The sequence below is a fragment of the Ailuropoda melanoleuca genome, chromosome 10 (assembly GCF_002007445.2).
Source record: "Ailuropoda melanoleuca isolate Jingjing chromosome 10, ASM200744v2, whole genome shotgun sequence".
Classification (NCBI taxonomy): domain Eukaryota; kingdom Metazoa; phylum Chordata; class Mammalia; order Carnivora; family Ursidae; genus Ailuropoda; species Ailuropoda melanoleuca.
In genome coordinates, this window is record NC_048227.1 from 99,982,841 (window position 1) to 100,009,598 (window position 26,758).

General features: G+C 45.0%; 1 protein-coding gene across 6 annotated transcripts in view; it reads left to right on the forward strand.

Annotated features, from left to right (window-relative positions):
• ARID1B (AT-rich interaction domain 1B) overlaps positions 1–26,758 on the forward strand; it is a 383,300-nt gene that overhangs the window by 309,019 nt on the left and 47,523 nt on the right. For 5 of the 6 annotated variants that reach the window (XM_034669369.1, XM_034669370.1, XM_034669374.1 and 2 more), the window contains 3 exons: positions 847–1,026; positions 14,550–14,877; positions 16,682–16,810. In XM_034669369.1, coding sequence (XP_034525260.1) covers positions 847–1,026; positions 14,550–14,877; positions 16,682–16,810 — 637 coding nt within the window. The remainder of the gene's footprint in view (positions 1–846; positions 1,027–14,549; positions 14,878–16,681; positions 16,811–26,758) is intronic. The other variant, XM_034669373.1, reaches the window with a different exon arrangement.

Here is a 26,758-nt window from a genome sequence, read left to right on the forward strand (position 1 = left end):
GGGTGGCAGGAAGGAAGATGGTAGCAGGCCAGGCTTCTGCAGGAGTGGAAGTAGAGCAGAGGAACAGCCTGAGAGACATTCCAGAAGCACAGGCAACAGGATGGGTACACACCTGGGGAACAAGGGGAGGGAGGAGGGAACCGCGGGAGTCAGGGATTTCTGACAGGAGCGTCTGGGTGAGTGCTGGTGCCACTGGTAGAGACGGGGTGACCCCAGCCATGGTAGGTCTGTGGGAGGAAGTTAGAGTTCTGTTTCCAAACTGCTCCAAACCTGCCCCTTGTTCACAGTGTACCTGTAAGGGGTGGTATGAGCCAGGGTTCATGGGTCTGCCCCACTCAAGTAGCTGTCGACGTGAACGATCTGCTCAAGAGATCAGGGGGCAGAGCAGTTCCGAGCAGGGGAGAGCAGGGTACTGGCCTGACCTTGAGAAGAGGGGTGGGATATTTAGGCAGCCGGAGATGTGCATCCCAGAGATCGGACGCAGGGGCTCGGAGGGGGCACACAACGTGTCCGGCCTGGTAGGAATGAAGGCTGGCAGTGTAAAGGGGTCCTAGGTGTTACTGTTGCTTTTTGTAGGGGCCTCATCTCCAAGAGAGGTTAAGCTTCCTTGCCTCTTCTCTCCCCCTTTCCCTAGTTCAAGCCCACGATCCACTGGGTTCCCAGGAACTCTAATGGGCATTCAGAGTTAGGACTGGGGGAGGCCCAGGGGCCCCCCCAGGTCCCCCACTTTAGATGTCTCTTTAGGGGAGTCTCACGGCACCCCGTCTTCTCCCCATCCGCCTTCCACACAATTCCATGTCCATTTTGTCACCTGCACTTATATATTTCCATTTATTTCCCACCTAGGTTTTATGGCAGGCACACAAAGAAACCCTCAGATGTCTCAATATGGACCTCAACAGACAGGACCATCCATGTCGCCTCATCCTTCTCCTGGAGGTCAGATGCATCCTGGAATCAGTAGCTTTCAGCAGAGTAACTCAAGTGGGACTTATGGTCCACAGATGAGCCAGTATGGACCACAAGGTAAACGTTTCTCAAAAATGCATTGCAGTAGGTTATAGAAGGTTTGTGAGTATGTTAGTCCTTCAAGGTCTTAATATCGTAAACACCTTTTAAGTTCCCATTATTTGTTACCTGACAGATTTGTGAAGTTAATGCAAACCCACAGTCCTTCAGTTGCCCACAGTGATGGGAAGAACAATTATAGCAAGTATTCATTAAGCATTCATGCATCAGACACTCTGGTAAATGCTGCTTCATATGTGTGTTACTAATAAAGGAGTAAATCCGTTTCTGTGATGTAGTTTGAAATAGACACAGGCCTCGTCCTCAAAAAGTTTCTGATTGAAAACTTGGGTTTCATTATGTTGAATTCTGATTGTGTCCCCTGTCTCTCTCTCACTATCTTTGTAACAATGTGCTCAGCACTCAGAAGGTTGTTGTCTCGTGACATCCACTCCCAGTTTGTCTCCAAAGTTCTGTGTCCAGTAAAGAGTAGCTCTTGTTTTCTCAGTCAGTCCCAAGTCTTACTCTGTGAAGACAGAACAAAGCCTGAAATGGACAGGGGGCACCTGGCTGGCTCAGTTGGTGGAGCAGGCAACTCTTGACCTCGGGGCTGTGAGTTCGAGCCCCACGTTGGATGTAGAGATTACTTAAAAATAAAGTCTTTAAAAAAACAAAAAACAAAAAATGGAAGATAAGGCAAACCTCAAAAGATAATGGAACCATGCCCAAATGCACTGTTTACATTCTGCCTTCCTGGAAGTTGATGTATGTTTTGTCATGTACATGGAGGATTCTTTTATCAAGGTTTTTAACCCGATATATTTTTTTTTCTAAGACACTTTGGGCAGTAAGGCTTTTGAATTTCGCACCTTCTTTATGTTTTGTTTATTTAAATTAGACATTAATGGATAATTTAGAGAGAATGAGATAATCTGGCATAATTCCCAGAGTTTCCTCAAAAATATCAGGAATATTCTAAGTGAAGATGATGAATGCCCACTAGGAAACTGTAGTAAAACAACAGCCAAGTCAGGTGTCCTCCGGTCAAGTCAAGTCTTCTTTTCTGAAGACATTTGTGTGTGTGTAGCAGGCCACTGAGCTCTGTCGAGGTTCGGGAGCGTCTCCAGCCACGGAGCAAGCACCTCACAAGGAGAGATCGATCCTCTGAGAAGGCCTTGGCACCTTCGTGGCTTTTCACCCAGTGTTCCTTAGGGAAGCTTCTCTATTTATAGAACTTCACAGTCTGAAAATGGAGTTATCAGTGTGTTTGTCTTGTTCTTAAAGATTCTTTCTGAAAGATCATCAGCACCTTCAATATTCCCAACATCACACGGTCTCCTTGCCTCGAGTTGCTTTACTGTTTTACATCCCAGCCCTTTCTTTTGGCTGGGATAACTATATTAGAACCCCCAAAACAAAACTCTGTGCTTGGCCCCTTCCTGCCTTTGTCCATATGTGGAGTGGATGTATTCTTTGTGTTTTGCTTGATTCCCTTTACACCATGTCATTATGGCTTTCTGTGATACTAGTTTCAGTAAACCCTAGGAATTTAGGTCCCCCCTGACGGTAGCAACGTGCCCTGCTCTGTGGCAGCCCCAGAGGCTGTGACATGGAGACGTTTGTCACTGCGTGGAGGCAGGTCAGTGAGGCGCTCAGGAGTAAGCATCACTGCCCACAGGACCCATCTGGCAGGTGTCTTCAAAACGGTTTCTTTGGGGCACCTCGGTGGCTCAGTTGTTAAGCATCTGCCTTCGGCTCAGGGCGTGATCCCAGGGTCCTGGGATCAAGCCCCGCATCAGGCTCCCTGCTCCCCTGGGAGCCTGCTTCTTCCTCTCCTACTCCCCCTGCTTGTGTTCCCTCTCTCTCTGGCTGTCTCTCTCTCTGTCAAATAAATAAATAAAATCTTAAAAAAAAAAATGGGTTTCTTTGACCCTCGTGAAAAGGAGAAAACTTCAGTGAAAGTTAGAAAAGCAGTTTGTACATTGTGATATACACAGAAAATGGGGACTTGGGCTCAGAATGTAATTGGAGACAAGGTCATATCTGTTCTCAGAATTGGGAGTGGCTAAAGGTCTGGGACTTAACCGCTAAAACTCACAAGAGCTTCGTGTAATCTTCAAAATTGGTCTGTCTTCTCTTAAATAATTCACTCTTGCAACCTCATCCTCTGCTGTTCTGAGAATAAGGGAAGATAGAACCTTGACTATCTGATGAGTCTTTTGTGAACAGTTAAGAAAGCGCTTACGCTATCTGTTAATAGCAGGAAAGGCCATTTCTATAGAATGGATTTCTTTTCCGAATAAAACCCTCAGTTTTCCAGAATAATTGAAAGTTAAGATTCATAATTTAAGAGCACTGAACCTGTGAGGGTTCTCATCCAAACTGCTATATGTCCTTGGAAAATTACTTGCCCTTTGGGAATTACTTTTCCTCTAGAAAATGAGAACATTTGATCATGTTACTTGGGAATTTGCTTCCAGTTCTGATGTTCTGCAGTCTAAATCTTGCTTCAACTCCACAGCCTTTTATCAATGCCACCTGCTGGATCCACTGTATAACCTTTTGGTTATATGAAAGGATTTCTTCTAAGGCTGAGTTTAGGTTGATATTTGAACCATTTAGAACCATTTAGAATAAGGAGGATAATTTGCATACTCAACACTTTCTAACTTTGAAATTGAGTAGCCTGCATCTCTCCTATCTGCCACTTCTTCTCCGCAGTGACCTTTCGCACACATCCACTCTGAGGTTCATGTCCTCCTGGGTCCCTTGACTGGCTCCCAGTGCTGCGTGCTTAAAATCAGCGTCCTGGTACTCTGTGTTCAACTCAGAATGGTTTGCCTTTCCTCCTTGTATTCTCCTCCAGCAAACACTAAACCACAGGAAACGAACGCTTGTAATATATTGTTCAAGTCAACAAAAGTGTCCTTACTTTTGCATTTCTCTCTTCGTTGATCTTTTCAAGCACGACACAAATGAGGTATTTTTTTTCTTCCCCCTCTTAATTAACAACATACTCAAATTAGTAGTAAAACATTCAGCTTACAATTTTGTGTTACATGTTTTAAGGTCTCTGAAAAGAATCACTTGTGTTGACCCACAGAGGCCATTATTAGTCCCATCTTCTATTTCCATTCCAAACTAGATGACTTTCTTCTGGGTTCGTTTTGTTTTTAAGAGATCTCAGAGGAAGATATCTTACAATCTTTTTTTAAGCCTTTCCACTATCAGGAATGGCTTCTCCAAAATTGTTATTAGTAATAACAACCAACATTTATTACTGTGTCCTGGGTCCTGTTTGAGGTGTTTTTTTGTTTTGTTTTATTAATAGATTTTATTTATTTACTTATTTGAGAGAGATTGAGAGCAGGGGCAGGAACAGAGGGAGAATCCCAAGTCAACTCCCTGCTGAACACGGAGCCCAACACGGGGCTCACTCTCTCAACCCCGAGATCACGACCTAAGCCGAAATCAAGAGTCAGACGCGCAACTGGCTGAGCCACCCAGGTGCCCCTGAAGTGTTTTCCATAGACCAACTCAGTGGCTGCTCACAACAGGCTCTGTGATAGGTACCAGTATGATTCCAGTTGGTAGATGAAGACACTGACGCATGCAGCGCGTAAACAGCTTCACCAGGATGCGCAGCTGTCATGCCAGGATTCACATTCAGGCAGACTTGCCCATTTTCTTTATTAATGGGAAGCTGTGATGTTATCCCCATTTTCCAAATGAGCAGGGTAAGTAATTGACCCCCAGTCCCACAGCTAGTAAGTGTTAGAGCCAGGGTTCAAACCGAAGGAGACTTCAGAGGCCACTCACATGGTCCCATGCCTCCCTCCTTGCTGGTTCATTCATTCATGAGCCACTGGGGAGGCAAAAGACAAACTACTTGCCTTCGAGGAGCAAGGAACGTTTTGGGAGTATAGACTTAGAAATACATCAAAGATGCTAGACACGAAGAAAAAAAAGTTTCTATGAAGTTAAGAAGGAGATTTTTAGAAATGTATATTAATACTGTAAAATCTGAATTATTGAATATGCAAATTGAGTGAATCCAATCTAAATGTGTGAAAATGTTTAATTGCAGTATATTTTATGAAATCGTACTTTCTACCTTTAAGCAAGTGCATGTAGTAACTACCCCTACAAAGGGTTTCCAAGTAGGGCCGTAGAGACTTGCTTTAATAAATAGAAAAGAGTTTTGTAATTGACATGTTAATTATTAATGAATTTGGGGGAAAGAGAGCTGAAACAAATTTCACCTTTATAGCCTTTATATTTCTTGTTTTTGTGTTCTCTAGAACAGTGTCTGTCACACTGACCACGAATATTTTTTACGTATTTGTCACTAACTGCAGAAAATGGGTATCTAGCCTTAATTTTGCTATAAATAAGCAGTATTACCTTGGGCAACTAAATAATTGTGTGTGCTTAGATTCCCCTCAGTTCTCACTCACTCGTATGAGAGGGTCTGGACCACCACATGTGGCTGCTGTATGCTGATGCAGCCCTGGGTTTATGCCTTAATTTGTATAGTGTGTGCTTTAGGAAGCAGGGAACTTTTAAGTAGGTGAGTCTGGTGAGACTTTTTATTTCTTTTCTTTTCCAAGATTTAATTATTTATTTGAGAGAGAGCAAGTGCGCGTGCATGTGCATGCATGCGCATGGGGCGGGGGCGGGGGCAGAGGGAGAGAATCTGTAGCGGACTCCTCGCTGAGTGCAGAGCCCGACACAGGGCTCAATCCCAGGACCCTGGGATCATGATCTGAGCCGAAACCAGGAGTTAGACTCTTAACCAACTGAGCAACCCAGGCACCCTGAGACTTTTATTTCTAAATTACTTGATAAAAGGTATTTTTTCCAAAGTTTGAAAGGGTTTTTTTTTTTCTAAAATAGACGCCTTCTGAAATATTCCTTCTCCCTTCATTAAAATACGTTTCTCAATGAATTCAGAAAACTCCAAATCATAGCTAGTTGAAATATGCAGTTCCAAAATAGTGAATCACACATTAATAATGTTACAACTATTTCGGTTGAAGAGGAACAACATGTAAATATCACTTGTTGGCGGCCCCCTAGCTACTTGAGAGTACCTTATAGGCCCATGACATCCTTGGTGTCACCATGACCGAGGATTTCAGTCTCTACTGTTATAAGTCCCGAATCAGTCTTATTACTGAATTAAGCTCAATTCAGCCTCTCTTCTCTAGAGGTGAGATGCGTCTGGCCCATGAATTCATGTTTCCCCTGGACAGTGCCCCATACGGACCACATCCTGTTCTTCGGCTTTCCAGAGGCTGCTTTCTGTGCAGCTCACTCCCTGTTCAGTTAACTCATTTTTTTTTCCCCTTGAAACCGGTTGTGATACACATGACAAATTTATAGCCTCCTCTTACATGTTACTGTAGACTTATCACATAGTTAAATCGGCAGCACGAGGCAAGTGTCAGTTCTATGTTCTGTATTTTTGCTGTTAAAGAAATATTCCAAATTTCTATCTCACTAATACTGGGAAAAAGACAGAAATTGAAGTAGGTCATTTTATAGCAAAAGATTGTTAATGCAGTCTTCTTTTGATGTTCAAATTTAGTTTTCACGTTACGAGATTTAAGCATGATTTTTCCTTAACAGACCAATAACCATCACAATTTTATCAAAACCCAGGAATTTAGGAAGGAGTGAAGAAAATTTAAAAGTACCAATCAACTTAAAATTTTAAAAAGGATAAAAAAAACCCATAAAGTTGCTTCAATTTTGCCCAGTGCGAAACTCTTCCCTTGCTGGTTAAAACCAACAGCAAGCACTCAAGAGTGCGGCCATTCACTCGCCTCGCTCAAGAAGCATGTCCTTGTGACATCGTCTGGTGGGCTGTTGCTCTGCGACAGCTCTTGGTCATGACAATCCTGGACGGCACTAGAAATACAGGGTGTGGACATTCAGCTTTACTTGACAATCTTAGCAAGGTGCCTTTTCCTAGGGCTCATAGCTCGGCCATTTTTTCAAATGTTTGAAAAGAAACGGCCTTTTGAATGACAAATGGGTGAGGGTCCCTCAGTCCTCAGGGGAAGGAGGTCAGAGTTCTCCCTCCAGGCGTGCACAGAGCATAGCGACTGTGGAGCCCAGGGAGGGCAGAGGTGCCTAGGCAATGCCTGACAGCCGTGACTCTGAGACTCTTTCATTTCTTACCATACAGATTTTACTCTTGTACAGTAAATTTTGCTATTGAGCTGAGGTAATACCTTTTACATTTTTTAATGTCAATGCTTCCTTCTACTCTGAGAAATAAATTTGAATATCTGTGCCTGATGAAAGTAAAATTAGACATATGATGCAATATATAAAAAAATTTCACTGATGAAAAAGTTACTAATATTGGAACAGTTTCTCTCTATTCCTGGAAAGGTTGTATTTATTGACTGTCCAGTCCAACAGTAGTTACAGTATCATTATTTTTTTTCCCCATAGCAACCATATGAGACAGATAATCTTGTATTATACCCTTTTTACAGATGAGAAAACTGAACTTGGGAGTGACAAGTGGCTTTCTGAAGGTCACACATTGCAGACGGTTATACCCCTGCTCCTTGAGGGCCTGTGCTCTCTTCCACACTCACCACCCTGCAGTCAGGTGCTGGCTGGCGTCCGACGGTGCCCATACGTCCCCTGGGCCTGTATGATGTCAGCCTCCGTGACAGTTGTTGCTCTGAAGATGCACTCCGTCCTGAGAGGCTGCCAGCATGCACAGAGCTCCCTGCCCCGGAGTGGCTCTCCCCAGTCACCTTGGCAGGGATGTCTCCCCTGGCCACTCTGTATAAATCTCCCTTTGTGTTTCTTGAGGGCACCCATGACATGGCCTAGACTTCTTTGCCTATCTCTTGCCAACAGAATGTCAGCTCTTTGCCTTCGTTTGCTGCTGAATCCCCAGCCGTTAGCACAGGGCTAGCATGTAAAAGGCCCTTAAGAACTATTTCTGAAAGAGATGAGGGTGAAGAATTCCAGAGACACTGGTACCTTTCCAACCCTACCTTGATGCTTCACGGGGTTGGGGTTGACGACTCAATGCTTAAGAATTATCTTTGGGAGGTGAAACGTAGGAACTTTTTTGTCTGTTTCTCTCTGGGCTTCTATATTCTCTGTACGGAGCTTGCATTATTGTATAATTAAACTTTTGAAGGGGTCCGTTTATGTAACATCTGGAAAGAACTACCAAAAGTGAGCCTCTGACGCCGTACTGTAAGGTAGTGGGCCTTCCCCCCTCTAGTCCAAGCTTTGTGCAATATGATTCTTTGTCTTACATTGTGAAGACTTTTTAAAATGCATGTTGATCTAGGGAAGATAGGGTGCCATAAATATCAATTCCAAAAATAAATTCTCTCCATTCCCACAAATAGTAGGATTTAACGTAACTGAAGGTAAGTGAGCTTTCATTTTGAACCTACATTTGTGGTCTTCATATCTACTCAATCATTTTCCCTCCAAAGTAGTATCTAAAAGACCAACATTGTCTCATCAGCCTGTGTAGAAAGCTGGAATTGGAAGAAGGTTTTTGAAATATAACTTTTTTTTTTTTAACACAGAAAGGATCTTACTGAAATATGCTAACCAGCAAATAAACATGTGAAAAATGCTCAAAATCATTCTTTGTTAGGGAAATGAAAATTACAGCCACAATGACATCCACTCCACACCTACTAGAATGGCTCATTTTTTTTAATTGACAATATCAAGGGTGTTGAGTGGTTTGAACTCATACATTTTTTTTTAACTCATATATTTTTTGCTAGAGTTTCTTTTAAAGTCAAACATGCACTTACCCTACAACCTGGCACTCTCATTTCTCCTGCCAAGAGAAATGAAACCTATGTCCACACAAAGATCTGTGTGCAAATGTTAGCAGCTTTGTTCGTAATTGCCAAAAACTGGAAACAACTCAAATGTCCACAGAATTTAATGCTACTCAGCAACAAAAGGGAATAAGCCACTGATGTGTGCAGTGATGTGGATGAATTTCAAAAGCGTGATGTTAAGGGAAAGGAGCCAGACACAAAAGACTACATACTGTATGATTGTATATGACATTGGGGAGAAGGTAAAACTGTAGGAAGAGAAAGCAGATCAGTGGTTCCCACGGGTGGGGGTGAGGTTGACCATAAACCGACAGTTTTTTGTCATGATAGAAATATCCCACGGTGTGGTGATTTATCAGGACGTATAGGATTGTTTGTGTATGTAGATGCTGTCTCTGTAAACGTGACCTAAAATCATGTTATGTAGTAGACAGCTATAAGAAGTGGTAAACATGATTAACTGAACAACAAGGTAGATGCCTGTTTAGCCCTAATTCGCAAACATATTTATCATAATACATAGCTAATTCATCCATTTTATTTTCTCCTGTTCTGGGTAAAGTGTCTGGTCTGTGATTTGGGCGCCATTTTGCCCTCCACAGCCTGGAGGAATAATATGGAGCCTTGCGTGTAGAAGTGATTCTTAACTAATTGTTGAATGATGATACTGAGAAGCAAAACTTCCTATGTGAGTGGAAACACTTAATAGTTCAATAAAAACCGGAAGCTTGGAGTATTGATTATAGCTAGCGAAGTTAAACATCTCAGAGTCAGGTACAGAATTTTCTGTGATCCTCCTAGAACAATAATGGTGACTCGAGTAGAGTCTAGCTCGTGCCTCCTCTATGTGGTGCTTGAATATACCTCCTGGTGGGTTGAAATCTGAATCTATTTGGTGACCGATTTTCCCAAGCTGGTGTGCCAAGATGAACCCACTTGAAAACTGTGGGCTCTCGGACTTGGCTGCAAGACCCGTCCAGCTGAGGTGGGCTGGCCCAGCATCTGCTGCCTTCATTGTGCTTAATGCTGGTTCCATCTGTTTTCTGTCAGAGCTAGTGCCAACAAATTACTAATCTATTAGAGAAACATGGAAATAAGATTGCACTTCTCATTCCTGGCTTTTCCTCTCATATTTTGCTTGGCTTACATGTTTGGTTTTTGTTTATTTCGGGGAGAAAGATATGTTATCGAGTAGGCAAAGGGGGGGGCATTAATCATTTTTCACTCCTTCCACACATTTTTTAAGCGATTATGGGGTAAGATCATCAGTTATGCATGTTGCTGACAGCATTATGATTGTTGATGATGATGGTGGCAGCTCTTGTTCATTAGGGGCTCTGGGCTCGGCGCTCTACTAGGCCCTTTGTACCTAGTCCCCGTTCCCGTCCTTACTTTACAGATGGCAAAACTGATGTTCAGACAGGTTAAGTAACTTATCCAAGGTCATGCCGCTATTCAGACCCACATTCTAGAGGCTGCGCTTTGTCCATCGCTGCCTCTTAAGCCATTTAAAGCCTTTAGAAAGCATTTCTATCCAGGCATGTGAGTTTAATGAGGAAAGTCTTTAGCGTTTCAAGGAGAAGAAAAGGGGACTTTGTATTTCTTCTCCCAAATAGAGGCCTCTATAATTAGAACATATTCCCTTGACGTGTGCTTTTGAGCGCCAATTCATGGAATCAACCCAACTGATTGAGGAAAATGAGATTGGGATCCCAGCACTCAATGGGCCTTTCTAAGCACAAGTGCTTGCGTGCGTGTCTGGGTGTGCATGGTGGTTGTGCTCTCACGCCGACCCCGCCCGGCTGCAGAATGCTGCCTGCTGTAGGAAGACCAGCTGCGGAATTGAGCAAAGCCATTGAAACGCCGCTCTTCCCTTAGCATCCACCGTGAGTGGGAGGGTGAAGTAGGGTCCAGGGTAACCAAACATCTCAGTCATTTCTTTCCTTTGTGTTCTTTAAAATACAGCTCCTGACTGCCTGTTAGACCCAAAGTGCTAGAACCCAGGGGTGACAGAGTTTCTCTGTTCCACCCGTAAGCAGAGTTCCACAAAATCAGGAACTTTCTTCTCTAACACAACTACCCTGTGGGCCTCGTCTGCCATAACCATGTCAAAACACTTGTTTTCTAAAACAAGATTAAAGTGTTATTTCATTTCCTTTGAAAGCAAAGGGCACATATGTTTTCGCTGAATCAGGTTTCTTACCAAATGAGTCACTTACCAAGTGCTGGGGGAGGGCAAGAGCTAGTAATCGAATGAATATGTGAATTAATTTCATTTGCATTCAAACTGTGAATGAGTTTATTTATTTTTAATAAAAGCAAGAGCCAAAAAAGAGCACTGTGTTCCCTGATGCTATCAGACTCTCTGGAAGCCAGGGCGTGTGAGGTCAGGGAGGCTGGAGAGAAGTCTTAACTCTGCTCTCAGAGAAGCGTTCTGAGGACTGTGCTCCGAGAAGGCGTGGGAAGAGACGGGCCAGCAGCCTGCCCGCCACGCCATGTCCCTCACAAGCCGGGGAAGCATAAGGTGCCCTTTCCACCATGATGGTGTGACAGGAAGACAGACGGGGACCTTATGTGTGGTCCTTTGGGGTGGAGGATTCCAAAACAACTGAAGAACTTTTTATAAAGAACTTTGAAATTGATCAACAGTGAATGGCTTACCTTTTACTTGGAAACAGTGTCAGTTCGATTATTTCCGCAAAGGCAGAGCATTTGGTTGGGAAAGGGCAGTTTAAGTTTGAGGAGCTGTCCATAAAAGACTGACTCACGTGGACCTGGGTGGTACCTGAGGCCGCTGATATCACACCTCTCCTGTTCCTGCTAGTCTCTTTTGTTTTCCTTTCCATTTCCAGTTCCTGAAATTGCTAGTTCCTCACTCTGTTGTCATTTCCCTTTAGGCTTTCTTTAGGCTTTCGGAAGACATTCAGGGTCAAAGAAGTGCTGCTGTAACAAGTCCCTTTCTGTGCTGGTGGAGCACTGTATTAGTTTGTCCTAAGATTGGGCCAGCAGATTATGGCTCACTTTGGCCCACCACCTGTGTTTGTAAATAAAGTTTTATTGGAACACAGGCACTCTCATTTGTGTATGGAGTGCCTCTGGCCACATCGGGGCCATGGTGAGAGTTTATTTGAGACCAACTGGCCCATATAGCCTAAAATATTTATCATCCAGCCCTTTACAGAAATTGTGTCGGCCCATGGTCCATGTGAATGGTGACCTTCCTACCACCTGCAACAAATAACACACTTCATGGATACCCAGCTAAGAAAGCTCACGTGACGCACCTAACAGAGAGCAAGTACCCAGTCTGTGTCGAAAAGTCCACGGATCTCTTGGAGATTTATCGCTGATGCAGCTTTACATGTGTGGACTTAAGGAAACCTGGCTTTACAGTTGTGATGATACGTCACATAAGTACAGTTTTTTCGTAAGCGTTTGAGAGACCACACGGTAGTGTCATGGCTCGGACTCTGAAACACACACAGATCACCTGAGTGTGAACCATGCCTTCTCTGCTTAGTAGGCACGTGACCTTGAGACAAGCCCCTTAACGTCCTGTGCCTCAGGTTTCTCATCTCTAGAAGTAGGATCGTGATAACAGAGGCCTCTTAGGCTTGATACAAGGATTAAATGAGTTAATACAAAGAATTTTGGAATTGAGCTTAGCACATAGTAAATATTAAGTGTTTGCTTTTATTATTGTTACTAATCAAATCAATTTCTGCTGGAAAACCTAGAGAAACTCCTCCTTATCTTCAAAATGAACCCTTCACTTGGCCTGGAACACAAGGCCCTGTTGAACCTGACCTCTTCCCCCAGGGGGCCCCCGCACACAGCCACACGAAGCACATCCGTGACCTGTCCTGAGTTTGCTCTCTGGCTGGCTGTGCCATGTGTGCTGTCCTCTCTTCTGCCTTACTCGCCACCCAGAAGCCTAACCCCTCCCATTTTCACGTACATGTTTGCAATACTTGATATACATAATATCCTTTAAACCTAGCAACAACTCCTCAAGTAGACAGTATTAGAGGGGATTATCTTTGCTTTATGGAGAAGAGGATGAAACAAAGAGGAGAACAAGTTAAGATCTCGTAGACAGTCTGTGCAGAACTTTCACTCGGTGCCAGCTCTCCCGGGTCCCAGGGCCCTGCCCACCCACAGGCTCCTGAGGTCGCAGCCCAGCAAAGGAATCTTCCCTGAACTCCCCTACCGCGCTGACCCCTGTCCCCCCAAGCAGACTCAGTCTTGCACTTTTCTTTCTTTTTTTGCTTTTATACTTTTTCTTGTCTTATCCCTGCTACTCCAGCTCATATACCACATGCACACGTACACACACGCACGCACACACACGTACACACACGCACGCACACGTACACACACGCACACACACGGACACACACCGTGAGCTTCTTGTGCAGGAATTGCTTTGTATTTAACTTTATATCCCCTACAATGGTTATGCTATTTTGACGAGGGGATTCTTCCAGAAAGCAGTAAGGATGGTTGAGAAACACTAATCCTTATTCTACAAATGCTTTTTACATTCATTTTATTTCAATAGTCATTTGTGGGAAGGCAGCATGTTTTATTGGTTAATTACGTGGGTCCCAGAATCCTTTTGCTTGAGCTTAAATCCTAACCTACGAGCCGTTGATTTTCTTCATTTGTAAATGGAATCATGGTCATTTATATGTATTTCATATGGTCATTGGAGAAATGAACGAAATCATTGATGCAAACCACTTAACCCCACGTGTCATACGTAGTGTGGTTCAGCAGTTACTATCTGCAATTATTATTATTGGAATGACGTTACATATGCCTTTAATTTACTTGAATCTAATCTATGTACACTTAGTCAAAATAAAAGTTGTGGAAGGAAAGAGAAGACAAAACTATTGAAATAGTTGGGGCCCACAAAGCTGCTGTTCTCCTGAGTGTGTTCTGCTGTGTGAACAGGGGCTGGAGGTGTGGTCGTGGTCCTTCACATCTTCCTCGGGCTCTACCTGCTTCTCTTGGTGTCACCGTTTCACTGCGCCAAATGTCAGGGTAGTGCTTGAAACCATATTTTGTAAGACATGGCACCAAGCACAGACTAGCTGCTTTATCTGGTGCTCAGGGAAGAAATAAACACACAAACAAACAAAACGTTCTCCCAACACCAGAGAAAAATGGATTGTTTCGCCGGAATACTGTTGAGCTCCCTCACGACACCTCCTGTGGGGTTTTGGAGGATAATTTTGTCCATATGTGCATTTTGTCTTACGTGTCTTATGTGAGCCCTTTATCAGAACCGTCGAACGTAGTGGTGATACTGATGCGGTCTCAGTGGTGTGTTCCTAAGGACTAGGGGTTGAAATCATTACTTTGGTTAAAAGGTAAGCATGTGAGCGTTGGGGGTACAGGCCACACTCAGGACTAGCATCCCTTGCCTGTTTCTAGATGGCTTTAACGATTAGCCTGAATGTCCCCTCCATCACGCAGTGGTCCCGCATGGCTCTTTGCCTTTGGAGTGGGCCGAGAGAGCCTGTGTTGACACTGCCAGCCTCATCCGTGCCAACGGGAAGGGTTAATAAGGATAATGACTGCTATGCTGTGTTGACCACATTGTTGGACAAGAAGCATTTCCAGTGAATGTTCTCACCAATCAGATACTAAGTCAAAGGCTTTAATTTGTGTTTGCTTTTTGTTTAGGTAACTACTCCAGACCCCCAACATATAGCGGGGTGCCCAGTGCAAGCTACAGCGGCCCAGGGCCCGGCATGGGCATCAATGCCAACAACCAGATGCATGGACAAGGGCCAAGCCAGCCATGTGGTGCTATGCCCCTGGGACGAATGCCATCAGCTGGGATGCAGAACAGACCATTTCCTGGAACTATGAGCAGCATGACCCCCAGCTCTCCCGGCATGTCTCAGCAGGGAGGGCCAGGAATGGGGCCGCCGATGCCAACCGTGAACCGTAAGGCACAGGAGGCAGCCGCCGCAGTGATGCAGGCCGCTGCGAACTCGGCTCAGAGCAGGTATGCCGTCGGGGCAGGCGGTCTGCGTGCGCGCCGGCGAGCGCCTGCCGTGCACAGAGCTGCGCCGTCAGCTGGGCCACCTGGGGTGGGGAGCAGTGCGGTGTCGTTCAGCTTGGCCGCTTCTTAGGTGTTAACACACGCTGTCCCTCAAAGTACAGAGAAGTACATGGCAACCACATCTGCGAGACGTGGAGGAAGGAACCTGAGTGCTGGGCGAGTCTGTTGTGGGCACTTATGCGGAGTGACTGGGGCCAGACACTGTAACCCGCGCCCCAGGGCGGTGGCATATCTGGGGGGTTCCGGTTAGAGGAGCAAGGTTCAGGCAGGAAAGTGTAAAGCCGAAAAAGTAGGCTTTTAAAATCCAAACCACTGAAAAAGAACCACCTTCCTTTTTTTTTTTTTTACCCCCACCATAAAAATCTTTATAAAATAGAAACTTTATGCACATATTTGTTAAGTGTGTGTTTGTCTAAATGTTTCTGTGTGAGATTTAGAGATTTCCTATTCTTATGTTATGTTTTAACATACCTCTCTGGACATACCTCTCTATTTGTCCAAACCAAAATGTGGTTAATAAAGCAAAGATAATATTTCATAAAGTTTAAGTTGATAGAGCAAGGCTTTTAGCCTCAGTTACTTTCTTGTTTTTCATCTTGATTTTTTAAATTCTTGAAGTAAATATTTAACCTGCATAAAATAACATAATTAAAAATTTGAGACAGAAGTGAATAGTTTTAAGAGAAGCATTTATAAATATGTTTTAAATTATGTTTAACATATGTTAAAATATGTTTTAAAGCAAAGCATATTGAAAGCTATGTATGAAGATATGGTGTCTTCAGAAGAAAAGAGAAGAATCTAATTTTTGTTAAAGGGAAAGAAAAATGTGTGTGTGTGTTTGTGTGTGTGTGTGTGTGTATGTGTTTAAATGTGTCCCTTTGTTACTTTTCCTCTGAAGCTGCTATTTGGGGAATGTTAGGGACCCCTTCAGTCTCACGTTTGCTCCAAATAATAATAAATTTCCCTTGAGGAATCAAAATGAAAGTCAGTCATTCTCTCTCTCTCTCTCATCCACATTACAGAGACTTAAAATCTCCTGAACCCCAGCACTATACTAAACCAAACCTACACAGGCCTTAGGGAATGTTTTAATAAACCTGTCCACAAAGACTGGTTTGCCTGGTCCAGTCGAAGTTGAGTCAGGTTTAACCGAATTGTCCATTGTTGCAACTCCTCAAGCAGCAGCTCTTCTCAGGTCGAAAGTGCCCGACGGCACTGGACGGGAGGCCTCGGAGAGTGGCCCCGGAGGGAGATAACCGTAGAGACCAAGGCATAACCGTTCGATGAGAGAGTCTGGCTGTGCTCCCTTTCTGAATCCGACGCTGTGGCGTTTTATAGAAGTGTGTGCGGAGCGGCACATCCCTGCATTGTCACTGTCTGCTTCTGATCAGCGGGTCATTCCAGAGCCTTGCCTTCACATCCTGCCCGCCGCCGCTCTCCGAGCCTTTTAACTGCGGGCTGGGTATATTTTGGCTTGGACCGAAGTCAGAGGAGCACTGCAAAAGTACACAGAGACTAGATCCGAGAGTCTTACTTTCCTCTCTCCTTTGCCCTGCCCTTCACCCTGCCCCCTTTTTTCAAGGAACCATCTCCGGTCCCCCACCCAGGCAGCTGCATGGTGCAGAGTATCAGGCCACATTCTGTAGCCCTCCACACCTACATGCGGAGAGAACCGAACGTGCAGGGGGGTTCGTACTTGTCTACAGAGCAAATCCAAAGAAGTTGTTCTTCTGTTCTGCTTTAGGCCACCATACGTTAGGTCGCCTGCTTATCCCAGCCAGTCTGGGGCTGGCGGACGCCCCATGTTTTCTTCCCAGCACCCCAACTATGGCAACTCTCAGGCTCCCATGATGCACCAGCCTGACCAGTACGGGTAGGTAGCCACACACCCTGACTTGCTGCGGGACCTGGGCATTTTTTTTTTAAACCGTTCATGACCGTGCCATCTGGCTGCGAAAGGAACACCCAAAACGAGAAAGCGAAAGACCTAAGAGGAAATCCATCCCAGAGGGGGTTGTCTTTTTGTTTCTTTTTGTTTGTTTCGGGGTTTTTGTTCGTTTTGTTCTGTTTTGTTTTTCATTCTTATGAACGGTTCCGTGGTAGCGTGGTGGAGCCCTGCATGCCGTCCCCCAGATCCTGTCTCTGCATGGCTTTCGGCATGGCTTCTTTTCCTTCATGCCTGAGAGGGAAATGCAAACTTTTAGCTCCGTCAGAGTAACGAAGTCACGTCCTCTGGCGTGATTTCCCCCCCTTGTTGTCCTCGTGTTGTCTGGTAACTTGTGTCGTACAGCACTGTTATCATGACTGTGTTATTGTCATTCCTGCCACCACGATGACCCGCTCCCACACACACCCCCGAATTCCAAGTGCAACGACCCATTTGACAGGAGACTCACTGCAGGAGACATGACTCAGGTTATTAATAGGAATTAAGAGGGGTTTCATTATATCATCACTGAGCAGACGTCTGTGCCACAGATTTCTATTATTCCGTTCTCCCAAGGAGTTTTCTATTAGAACATTGAAGTCACCAGAAAAATTCAAATCATCCAACACAGAATTTGCTTTCTAAACGTGGTGTTGCCATATTATTATCAATTTCGACACAGGAATTACATACAGCAACAAAAAGTGTCTTTCTTCTTTCCTACTACAAAGCTATATGATAGCAGGCTGTCACCATTTTTAGATTAGTAAATGCTCTTTACAGTATATTATTATTGAGTGACTTTTGTAGCGAAAATATTGATATTGTTTTGCATATCGTAACAATAAGCTTGTCCTACATAGATTGAATCCTGGTCAGTAGTTGCAGTAGAAACACACCACAGTTTTGGTTAAGATGAAACAGGGAACAGTCAGCTGGCTTTGTTTAAAGACTAAACATATAGAACTATGCTTTTATGACTTGTTATGAATACATAACACAGAGAGCCTTCCAATAGTTTTATATTCAGGATACATTTATTTAGACAGCAAGAGCAAATGATAATTTTGCAATCGAGAGTTCTAAATCCTGTAAACATGGTCCAAAATGTGGGCCAACAAATACAGAATTCTGTAAACATAATCCTAAAAATGAAATAACAAATGTAGAATTAGGTAAACATATTTCTTTTGGGAAATTGTCTTTTCCTCTTTTTTCCTTTCTTGTGGTACCTTCAAGGTCACTCCGTGAGTCAGTAGGAAAATAACAGAGGGGGGAGAAAAGCATTTATCATCAGCTGCTAATCCATAGGATCTGTCCTTTACCAACTCTGGAGTCCTATTTAGACCCACAAAGCTAGTTTGGCAGTGCCTTGCCAAGCCACATTAAGCAGCTGTGTAAAATGAATTTAAATGGCATGCATCAGAGTAAAATCTCTTCCACTGGGGCAGAAAATCACTGTTAGCTAACCAGCACGAGAAGATCAAATCTGCGTTTCAGCCAGCAGCATCCACATAGCATCCTTAGAACACAACACCTCCTTGTTAATTACAAATAAGGGCAAGAAAGATGTCGGAGTTATTCTTCGTAAATCTTGTAAAGCACACTTGGCAAAGGCTCATCTTTGCAGCCCCTTCCCTGTGAATTCTGAATTTTGCCTTTTTATGTCTACAGCATTCTTTCTAAAAAAGAAAGAAAAGAAAGTTTTATTTCTATTTTTAATCTTCCTTCCTTTGCCCTCTGCAGTCCACATAACCTGTTGTGCCTTTTTTTTTTTTTTTTTTTTTTTTTTTTTTTTTTAAAAAAAAGCAGAAGCTTGAGTGTGAGAAAACATGTGTGGTACATGTTTTAGGGCCCTGGGTTAAGAAGTTTGATTTTCAACATGCTTTTGCTTTACCTAACATCTCCTTGCAGCAAACTCGTGTTTTTGCTTTTGTTTTTGTTTTCTTGACCCATTGAGAGCCGTGTTGGGTGGAAGGAGGGTTGACAGCTTGAAAAACCCGTTGGCTGGATGTCAGTTTGTCTTGTGGGGAAGACGTGGCCCAGCCTTGCAGAAGCACAGTCTTCGCAGAGTTTGTTAAAATGCCTTCTTTCTCAAGTCAGAGTCCCACAGGGCCCAGAGCCTCTGAAAGAACCTGAGCAAGACAAATTAATGACAGAGGTAGTGAGTGCGTGTGTGTGAGCGTGCATGCGTATGCAATTAGAAACCAAGAGCTCGCTGTGGAACGTGACAGGTATGGCAGTTCTGCTGCAGGCTTGCGCAGCTCATCGCATGAAGACGGTACAGAAAGCACGCGAGTTTGGCTGGTTGGAAGCCATTTCACTAATTCCCTTATTAAGGGCGGCTCAACCAGGGGGAAACCCACCTGCTGCACCGAAGAGGCTAAGGAACGTAGAGAGGAGTGGGGTTTTTTTTTCTTGTTTACCTTTTAAATAAAGGAATTCCTTGTTTTGATTATCAGAGGACTTACAGTAGGATACGGTGAGTCTTACCGTTCCAGTACTAAATTAGCTCAGCGGTAAAAGCTAATCATTTGGAATGAACAATTTATACAGATTGTCCAGGACCCCCCCCCCACCATATACATTGATACACTTTTTACTCAGAAAATTCGTTGCTGTGTTTGTTTTTATTTTATTTTTTTAAAGATTTTATTTATTTGAGAGAGTGAGCATGAGCTGGGCGAGGAGCGGAGGGAGAGGGAGAAGCAGGCCACCTGCTGAGCTGCATCCCAGGACCCCTGGGATCACAATCTGAGCTGAAGGCAGACCGACTGAGCCCCCCAGGCGCCCCTGCTACGTGTAGTTTCAAAGCATTTCTGGTTAAGGTGGTGCTCCTTTGAAGTACTGAGAAACAGAGAGGTGGAAACACCTCTCTTATGATCGTATGAAAATCCTGGTTCAGACGGCAGGTAGCTGTCACCCTCCGGCCAGGGCTGATGGCCGTCTCCAGCACCATGTTGGACGGAGCTGAGACCTGGTGTGCAGAGGAGAGCCAAAACTGGCCAGAAGTTTGCGAGGGCCTTTGGCCTACTGCTCCCTAAAGACCCATTGCCCTGAATCTCAGGCCACACACACACATCAAACAAAATTTCCCTCAGCTGCCGACTGTGTTTTGCATCCATCCGTCTGTCCATCCTGGGCAGCACCTGGAAGTGTCCAGAACTGACATCTCTGCCGGCTACAGCCAGTTTGTGGACTTGAATGTATCAGAGCTTCCCAGGTGTTTGTCTTGGAAACGAGAGCCCCCAGGTTGAAGCACGACTTCAGTGAACTTACACAAGGCCCGCCGAGCCCTCGATCTTTAGGCCGGGGTATACTTGGTTCCCTGAAGTCTGCTGCCCCAGCGCCCCCAGACATCGACTTGAATCAAGTCTTCAGTGACTTGAGATGGCTTATGTCCGAGTTCTGGCACAGATCGTTATGCCCTTTCCTCAGAATGAAAATGTTTCAGGGGCGCCTGGGTGGTGCCGTCCGTTGAGCATCCGACTCTTGGTTTCGGCTTCAGTCGTGATCTTGGGGTCCTGAGATCGAGCCCCATGTCAGGCTCTGCGCTCAGCATGGAGTCTGCTTGGAATTCTCTCCTTTTCCCTCTGCCTCTCCTACTCATGCCCTCTCTCTTTCTCAAATAAAATTTCTTAAAAAAGAAAGGAAGAAAGTGTCCCATTCTATATTCCAAGAGGATGTAGTTTCCGTGACAGAATAGTAGCGTCTCAAGCTAGAGGGACTGTAGTTGTCATCCAGCCTCTGTCCCTTGATTTCCTGGTGGAGGAGGCGAGTATCTCTGAGTTACCTGCTCAGGAGCCTTCCGCTGGCGACAGCGGAGAGAGCCGGCTCTGAATCCTGCACCTGCAGCGCTTCCTGCACTGCGTGCTGTCTCTCTGGATTTTCCCTTTAAGAGAAAAAGGCTTGATGTTAGTTCTCCCTCACGTCCAAAGGCAGTTTTCCTGTTAGAGACCAGCTATTAGTCCGTGTCTGGGCAGAGACCCTACTTCTTAGTTAAGTCTGGGCTTCCGGCCCCGGCCCCACCCTGTGATGCACCTGCTGGGAAACACGGGCTTGGCTCATCCCCGCACACACTCTGCGCGCAGCGTGAGTTGTCGATTCTGGAACCACACGCCTTGTGACAAAGTACAGTTTGCTCGAGGGCACATGGATGGGTTTGAATCTCTGCCCTCTGGAATGGCTTTAGCGTCCAGCATCGTCGTGACTGGAGCATAGCTGTTCGAGGAAGGGTTCTGAGTCGGCACTTTTACCCACACGTGCACACAGCCACTGATGCTGGTACAGCCCACGTCTGTCGTCCTTTTGCTGTCCCCGAAAGACTCCCCTGTGGACTGACTGAACGTCAGGAAGAGGAAAACTCTCCGGCTTCTTAGTTTTAAGGGAAAAAAATATGTCAGTTTGGAAAGTCAGATTACTCTTGCCTGGAAGAGAACTTTTATACTGAATATCACAACCATGGATCTGGAGACCTACATTTTAATACTTACATCAGACCAAAAACTAGGATAACCAAAATCAGTTTTGTTACAATATTTTTGTTTTTAGGGGGCACCTGGGTGGCTCAGTCAGTTGAGCGTCCAACTCTTGGTTTCGGCTCAGGTCGTGATCTCAGGGTCATGGGATCGAGCCCTGCGTTGGACTCCATGCTCAGTATGGAGTCTGGTTGGGTTTCTCTCTCCTGTGCCCCTCCCCCATTCACGTGCTCTTTCTGGCACACTCTCTCTAAAATAAATAAATCTTTTAAAAAATATTTTTATTTTCAGTAAAACAGGAGATTGGGAATTCTAACATTTTTTAATAACCTTTGCCACTCATTAAATTCCATGAAATCATCATAGTCATAGGTAGCTTGATCAGTGGTCTTCCTCTGCTTGGAGGTAGCTGGCTCCGCGTACAAGCGACTGGATTAGCCTTCCTCTTGGATATACAGAGCTGCTTATATCCCTATCTCATGGGCACCCCACATACACACATGTCTTCCAGCAAGTGTTCTTCAGGGAGGTGTATTTATAATTCATTTCCCCCGTTGCTGTTTGCCAGCAAGGCACTTCTGTATTATTTTCCTTGAAGCCAGTATGACGCAATTCAGCTGATGGGCTGGAAGCCACTGATGTGGAAATACGTTAATGGAGATAGTGCATTAAAATGTCAAAGAGAAGGGGCAAAAAACTTCTAAATGTGTCAAGACCCAGTTATGGTGGGATCTGTGGGCCTGAAGGACTGTGTGATTTGTATTAACAAAGAATTAAGCCCTTTAGATTTTGGACAATTAGGTTTTAAAATAATAGCTATGATTGGAGAAGTCACATTATTGAAAGACAAAGAAAAGATTTCAAAGGCTTAAGTAGAGTTTTTATTTCTGCAATTAAATGTAAGCCTTTGCATTAGCATCTGAATACTGTGCTTAATTTTTAGCCCCTTTTCCCTTCAGAATTTAGAATTGAGTATTCTGTTAGTATTTTAAGATTATGACTTCAATCAAATCTTTCAGAGTTTCATAACTATCATGGTAACCACAAAGTATATTTATTAGTCTTCAAATTAAAAAGTAGTAAAACAAGGGGCGCCTGGCTGGCTCAGTTAGTAGAGTGTGTGACTCTTGATCTCAGGGTCGTGAGTTCAAGCCCCACATTGGGCCTGGAGCCTACTTCCAAAAAAAATGTAGTAAAATACTAATTTTTTTTTTAAGACTTTATTTACTTATTTGAGAGAGAGCACACAGGCACACATGAGTGGGGAGCAGAGGGAGAGAGAATCTCAAGGAAACTCTGCACTTAGTGCGGAGCCTGACGTGGGGCTCAATCCCACAACCCTGAGATCATGACCTGAGCCAACGCTTAACCAGCTGAGCCACCCAGGTGCCCCAAATCCTAATTTTTAAAAGACTAAGAAAGATTTTTTTTTTTTTTTAGTTTAATGAGATCCAAGGAATCCAAGTGTGAAATATAGAGCAAACATTTCATGGACTAGGGTCTGTGAAGTTCCCTAAACAAGTGATTATTACCTGGCGAGAGTTTTAACCATACACACAGCTCACCCCAGCCACAAGCAGGGTGAGGCTCAAAAGCCTGTATTTTTTTATAATCCCCTAGGGGGCCCTGGGGTTGAACACCAGCGCATATCTAAGGCTTGACCTTTGGGATTCCCACTACTAAAGAGAACTAGTGGAAACTCAGAGGGAAGCAGGTGGAAAGTATAAAGTCGGATGCCTACTTTTTTGTCCCTGATAGATATGGGAGGAGAATACTGGACCGGAGCCTCAGTTACTGGATAGCATTCGGAGGCACTAATGGTGGTGCAAACCTGAAACCATAACTCAGACTTTGGCAATCTCTCGACTCAGGGCCAAGTTGGTCTCCCCGAATCCCTCTGACTTTCTGCCGTCTGTCCTCTCAGACATCAGTGTCCTCCTTACGTTCTGCAATATTCCAAGTTCCCCACCGTTTCTAGACCTGCCTTCCTCATTCAGAGTATCTCCTGTCCACACCCCAGTCTGAACCGCTCTCAGCAGGGTGCTGTCCTCAGCATCTTAAGGTGACCGACCCATGGTAACAAATACACTGGGTCGGGGCTCCCGTTATCCAGGTGAGCCTTTCATCAGTGGAGTGTGCTCCTGTTTACTTGGCTAAGCCACTTGTCTGCACGTCTGTCCTCGTGGCCCTACTGGCATCTCTGCCCCACAGACCACGCAGCCTCACCAGACCAGCTTGAATGGTCCCACCTAGAATCGGCTTTCTAGTCCACCCATCCTCAGAGGAAATCAGCACCACAGTGCAGGCAACCCGAGCTCTCCGGTTAAGAAAGGGCAGGACTGTTGAAGTCACGTGTATCTCAGGGAGCAGCACTGGCCTCGTCGCCAACCTGCAAAACTTTCAGGCTGACAGCCAGGAGTGCCCCGTCCTGCTCCGTCCAAAATTGCATCACCTCAGCCATGTTTGGGGCTGAAGGCACCAGGAACGGTTTAAAAGCAGTGAATAGAATATGATCTGTGTCTTAGTCTGTGCCATTTTGGGGTTCGGGAAGCATCCCTGTGAAGATGTGAAGATAATGGGCGAGGGGCTCACAGGACCCCTTAGCTGGTAGCAAGGGCTGTGGGAGCAGCTCCCAAAGGCTCCTGTTTATCTTGACCTTCATTCTTAGTTTTCAGTTCCACTTCCATGAATAGATTTAAAGAACGAACCAAACAAAAAACCCACAGCTGCAGAACCATAAGGTTTTGTCCATTGCTTTGAAAGTTAACTCTTTCTGGATGGCCTTGACTATTAGATACCAGGTAAGAGTGACTGGTGAGGGTGTCATGAACTAGACGTTTGCTCTGCATTCAGGCTTTTCCTGCAACATATTTTACCCTAATTTTGAACAGTGTTGCTTCAACAAATGAAGTAACTTTGTGGCCCAAGGCTGCCTTTAGTTCAGGAAATCTGTAAGAATTTTAGGACGATTTTGTTGTAAGTTAGAAATTACTATAGTGATATATTTCTGGCACTACAGCCCTGACAAGTGCATTCTCTGTTAGAGGGTTTTACAAAATACGGCTCTGGCAAGTTTAGGGAATGGAGATCTCAGGACCCAGATTCTTTCTCTTTTTCAGGCAATAGACTGGCCTGTTTAGGTACAAGAAGTCTGTGAGTGCGTACGAGATCCATGCATTCCTCATGACCTTATTCCTGAGATACCAGTCAGTTTAGTTCTTGGGTAGGTGTTGCTGAGCTCCTCAGTATTTGTCAAGCTCATACGCACCTGTGTCTGAGGTGCTGGTACCTCAAAGGAGACCTTTCCCCCGTCACTCTCTCCAATACCTTAGACCCAGGAAGGGGATGTCCTGGTGTAAAGGGTGGGTACTCCCATCACTGAAAAGGAATAGCCCTACTTGTAAGTTACTCGAGATCTTTTCCTAATGGTATCATGATCACAAAATGAACTTTTTTTAAGTTAAGATCTCTGACATAACACAGAGAAGAGCACTGTTTTCTTTCCGTGGGTGACCTCGATGGCAACTAGTTTTTCTTTCACGAGGTACAACCAGACCGGGGAACTATGCGATTTGCGTCTTATCAGAATCCAGTGGGAAGCTACATGTACAAGAGCCCACAAGTTCTGGGGTCCACCTCTTGCAGGGAAGAGACCGGTTTGGGGACCCACGCCTGCCCCCTGTGGCTTTGGTCCCCACCCTGAGCCTGAGGTAGCCTGTGTGCTGGGAGTCAGCCGGGAAGCGCTAGCATCAGAATCTCTGAAGGAAGGGAGACTTGCAGTTCATTTTTGTCTGATTGCCAGTAAGCAGTTCTGAATAACAGAACAATGGGCTTCACAAACCAAAATCACCTTGGAGATGAAGAGAATATTCTTAGTTATCAATCACCAAACTTCAGACCGCCAAACGCTTTGCATTTCCTTCGCACCCTGACAAGGAAGTCTCTCGCTTCAAAACCCTCGAGCGCTGTTTGTTCTCCTGGTTGCTTTGAGAAAGAAGGTGAAGATCAGTCAGCTGCTTTGGAAACAACTGAAACAGGGTACCTGCATTGAGGCAAAAAAGAAGGACTTACTCTTGAAACTGCACAACAGGTGCATTTTAGCGGTGATGCCAGGAGCAGAGCTGATAACAGTTGGGACCCTCCGAGAAGTCTGCATGAAGTCGTTAATAAAAAGGGAAAAAATGTTTCTGGTGTTAGCCTTTTAGGAACTCAAGATGAAATATGCAGAATTCCTCGGTGCGTGGTAGAAACTGCCTCATCGAGATGCAGGGGGGAAAGCACAGCTCTTTGGAGAAAGGCGAAGCCAACCAGGAGAAATGCTCTAGCGGCCATGGGGCCCCGTGAGCAGTGTGATATGGGCCATGGCAAAGACACGCTAGGGAGAACTTCTCCTCTGCAGTTTTCCACTAACTATATATCCACTAAAAAGACCATTCTCAAGACCAGCGAACAAGTTACCACGGCCCCTCTATCAAAAGGGTCTTTTTCATAGAGCTCTTGAAAAATAACATTGCTTTTTGCCCATTCTCAAAGGAAAAAATAAAACTTAAATGTATCAATTACCAGAGAGTTTGGGAAGTTATTAACTCATACTGGAAAGTGATTAATTATTACTCTAGTTTTGTGGCTGAGGTTATACACATTTCAGCCTTCTTTAGGGGAACAGGCTGCCCCGAAAGGGATCGCATTCACAACGAGGGAAGATCTTAAACCAAAAACTCAAGAAGGGTTGTAAGAGCACAGGAAACAAAGATGAGTTCTAGAACTGTCCCTCTGCTTCCCAGACTTGAGCCTCCAGCTGCCCACATGACATGGCCTCTCAGTGCCTGCCCCCTTCGCCATCTCTTATACAAGCCAGACACCTAGGAGACAACTTAGTGCCCCTTTCCTTTCCGCACAGTGTCTGATTCATCACCACGTCGTGTCACGTTTGCTTCTGAGACGCCGCTTGGCTCTGTGTCACTGCCCACCTGGCTCCAAGGCACTGGCCTCTCTTACTTGGTCTGTTGGAGTAACGACATACTGCCGGCCCTACATCCGGTCCTGCCTCCAGCATGTCTTCCCGTCCACAGGCAGGAGACAGATGCCTTTGAAGCACATCTTTTTATGCCATTGCTCCTGTTTAACAAGCCCTAGTCTCTTTCTGTTTCTCCCAGCATACAGCCAAAACCCTGTAGAACCACAGGCCGGGGGGCCACAGCCCTTCCCTCCCTCTCCGCGCTCACGCCCTACCTGCTCCCGGACACCCATCTCCTCCTCACCTGATCGAATTCCTCTGACCGGAGGTGAGATCTGAGGGGGGGGGCATCCCTTCCCCCAGGGCACTTTCCCTGACCTCCCTTATACCAGGGCCCCCAGTACACGCCCCTCTGTGTCACCCCCAAAGCGTGGTTGCATGTGGACACCCTTCGCGCTA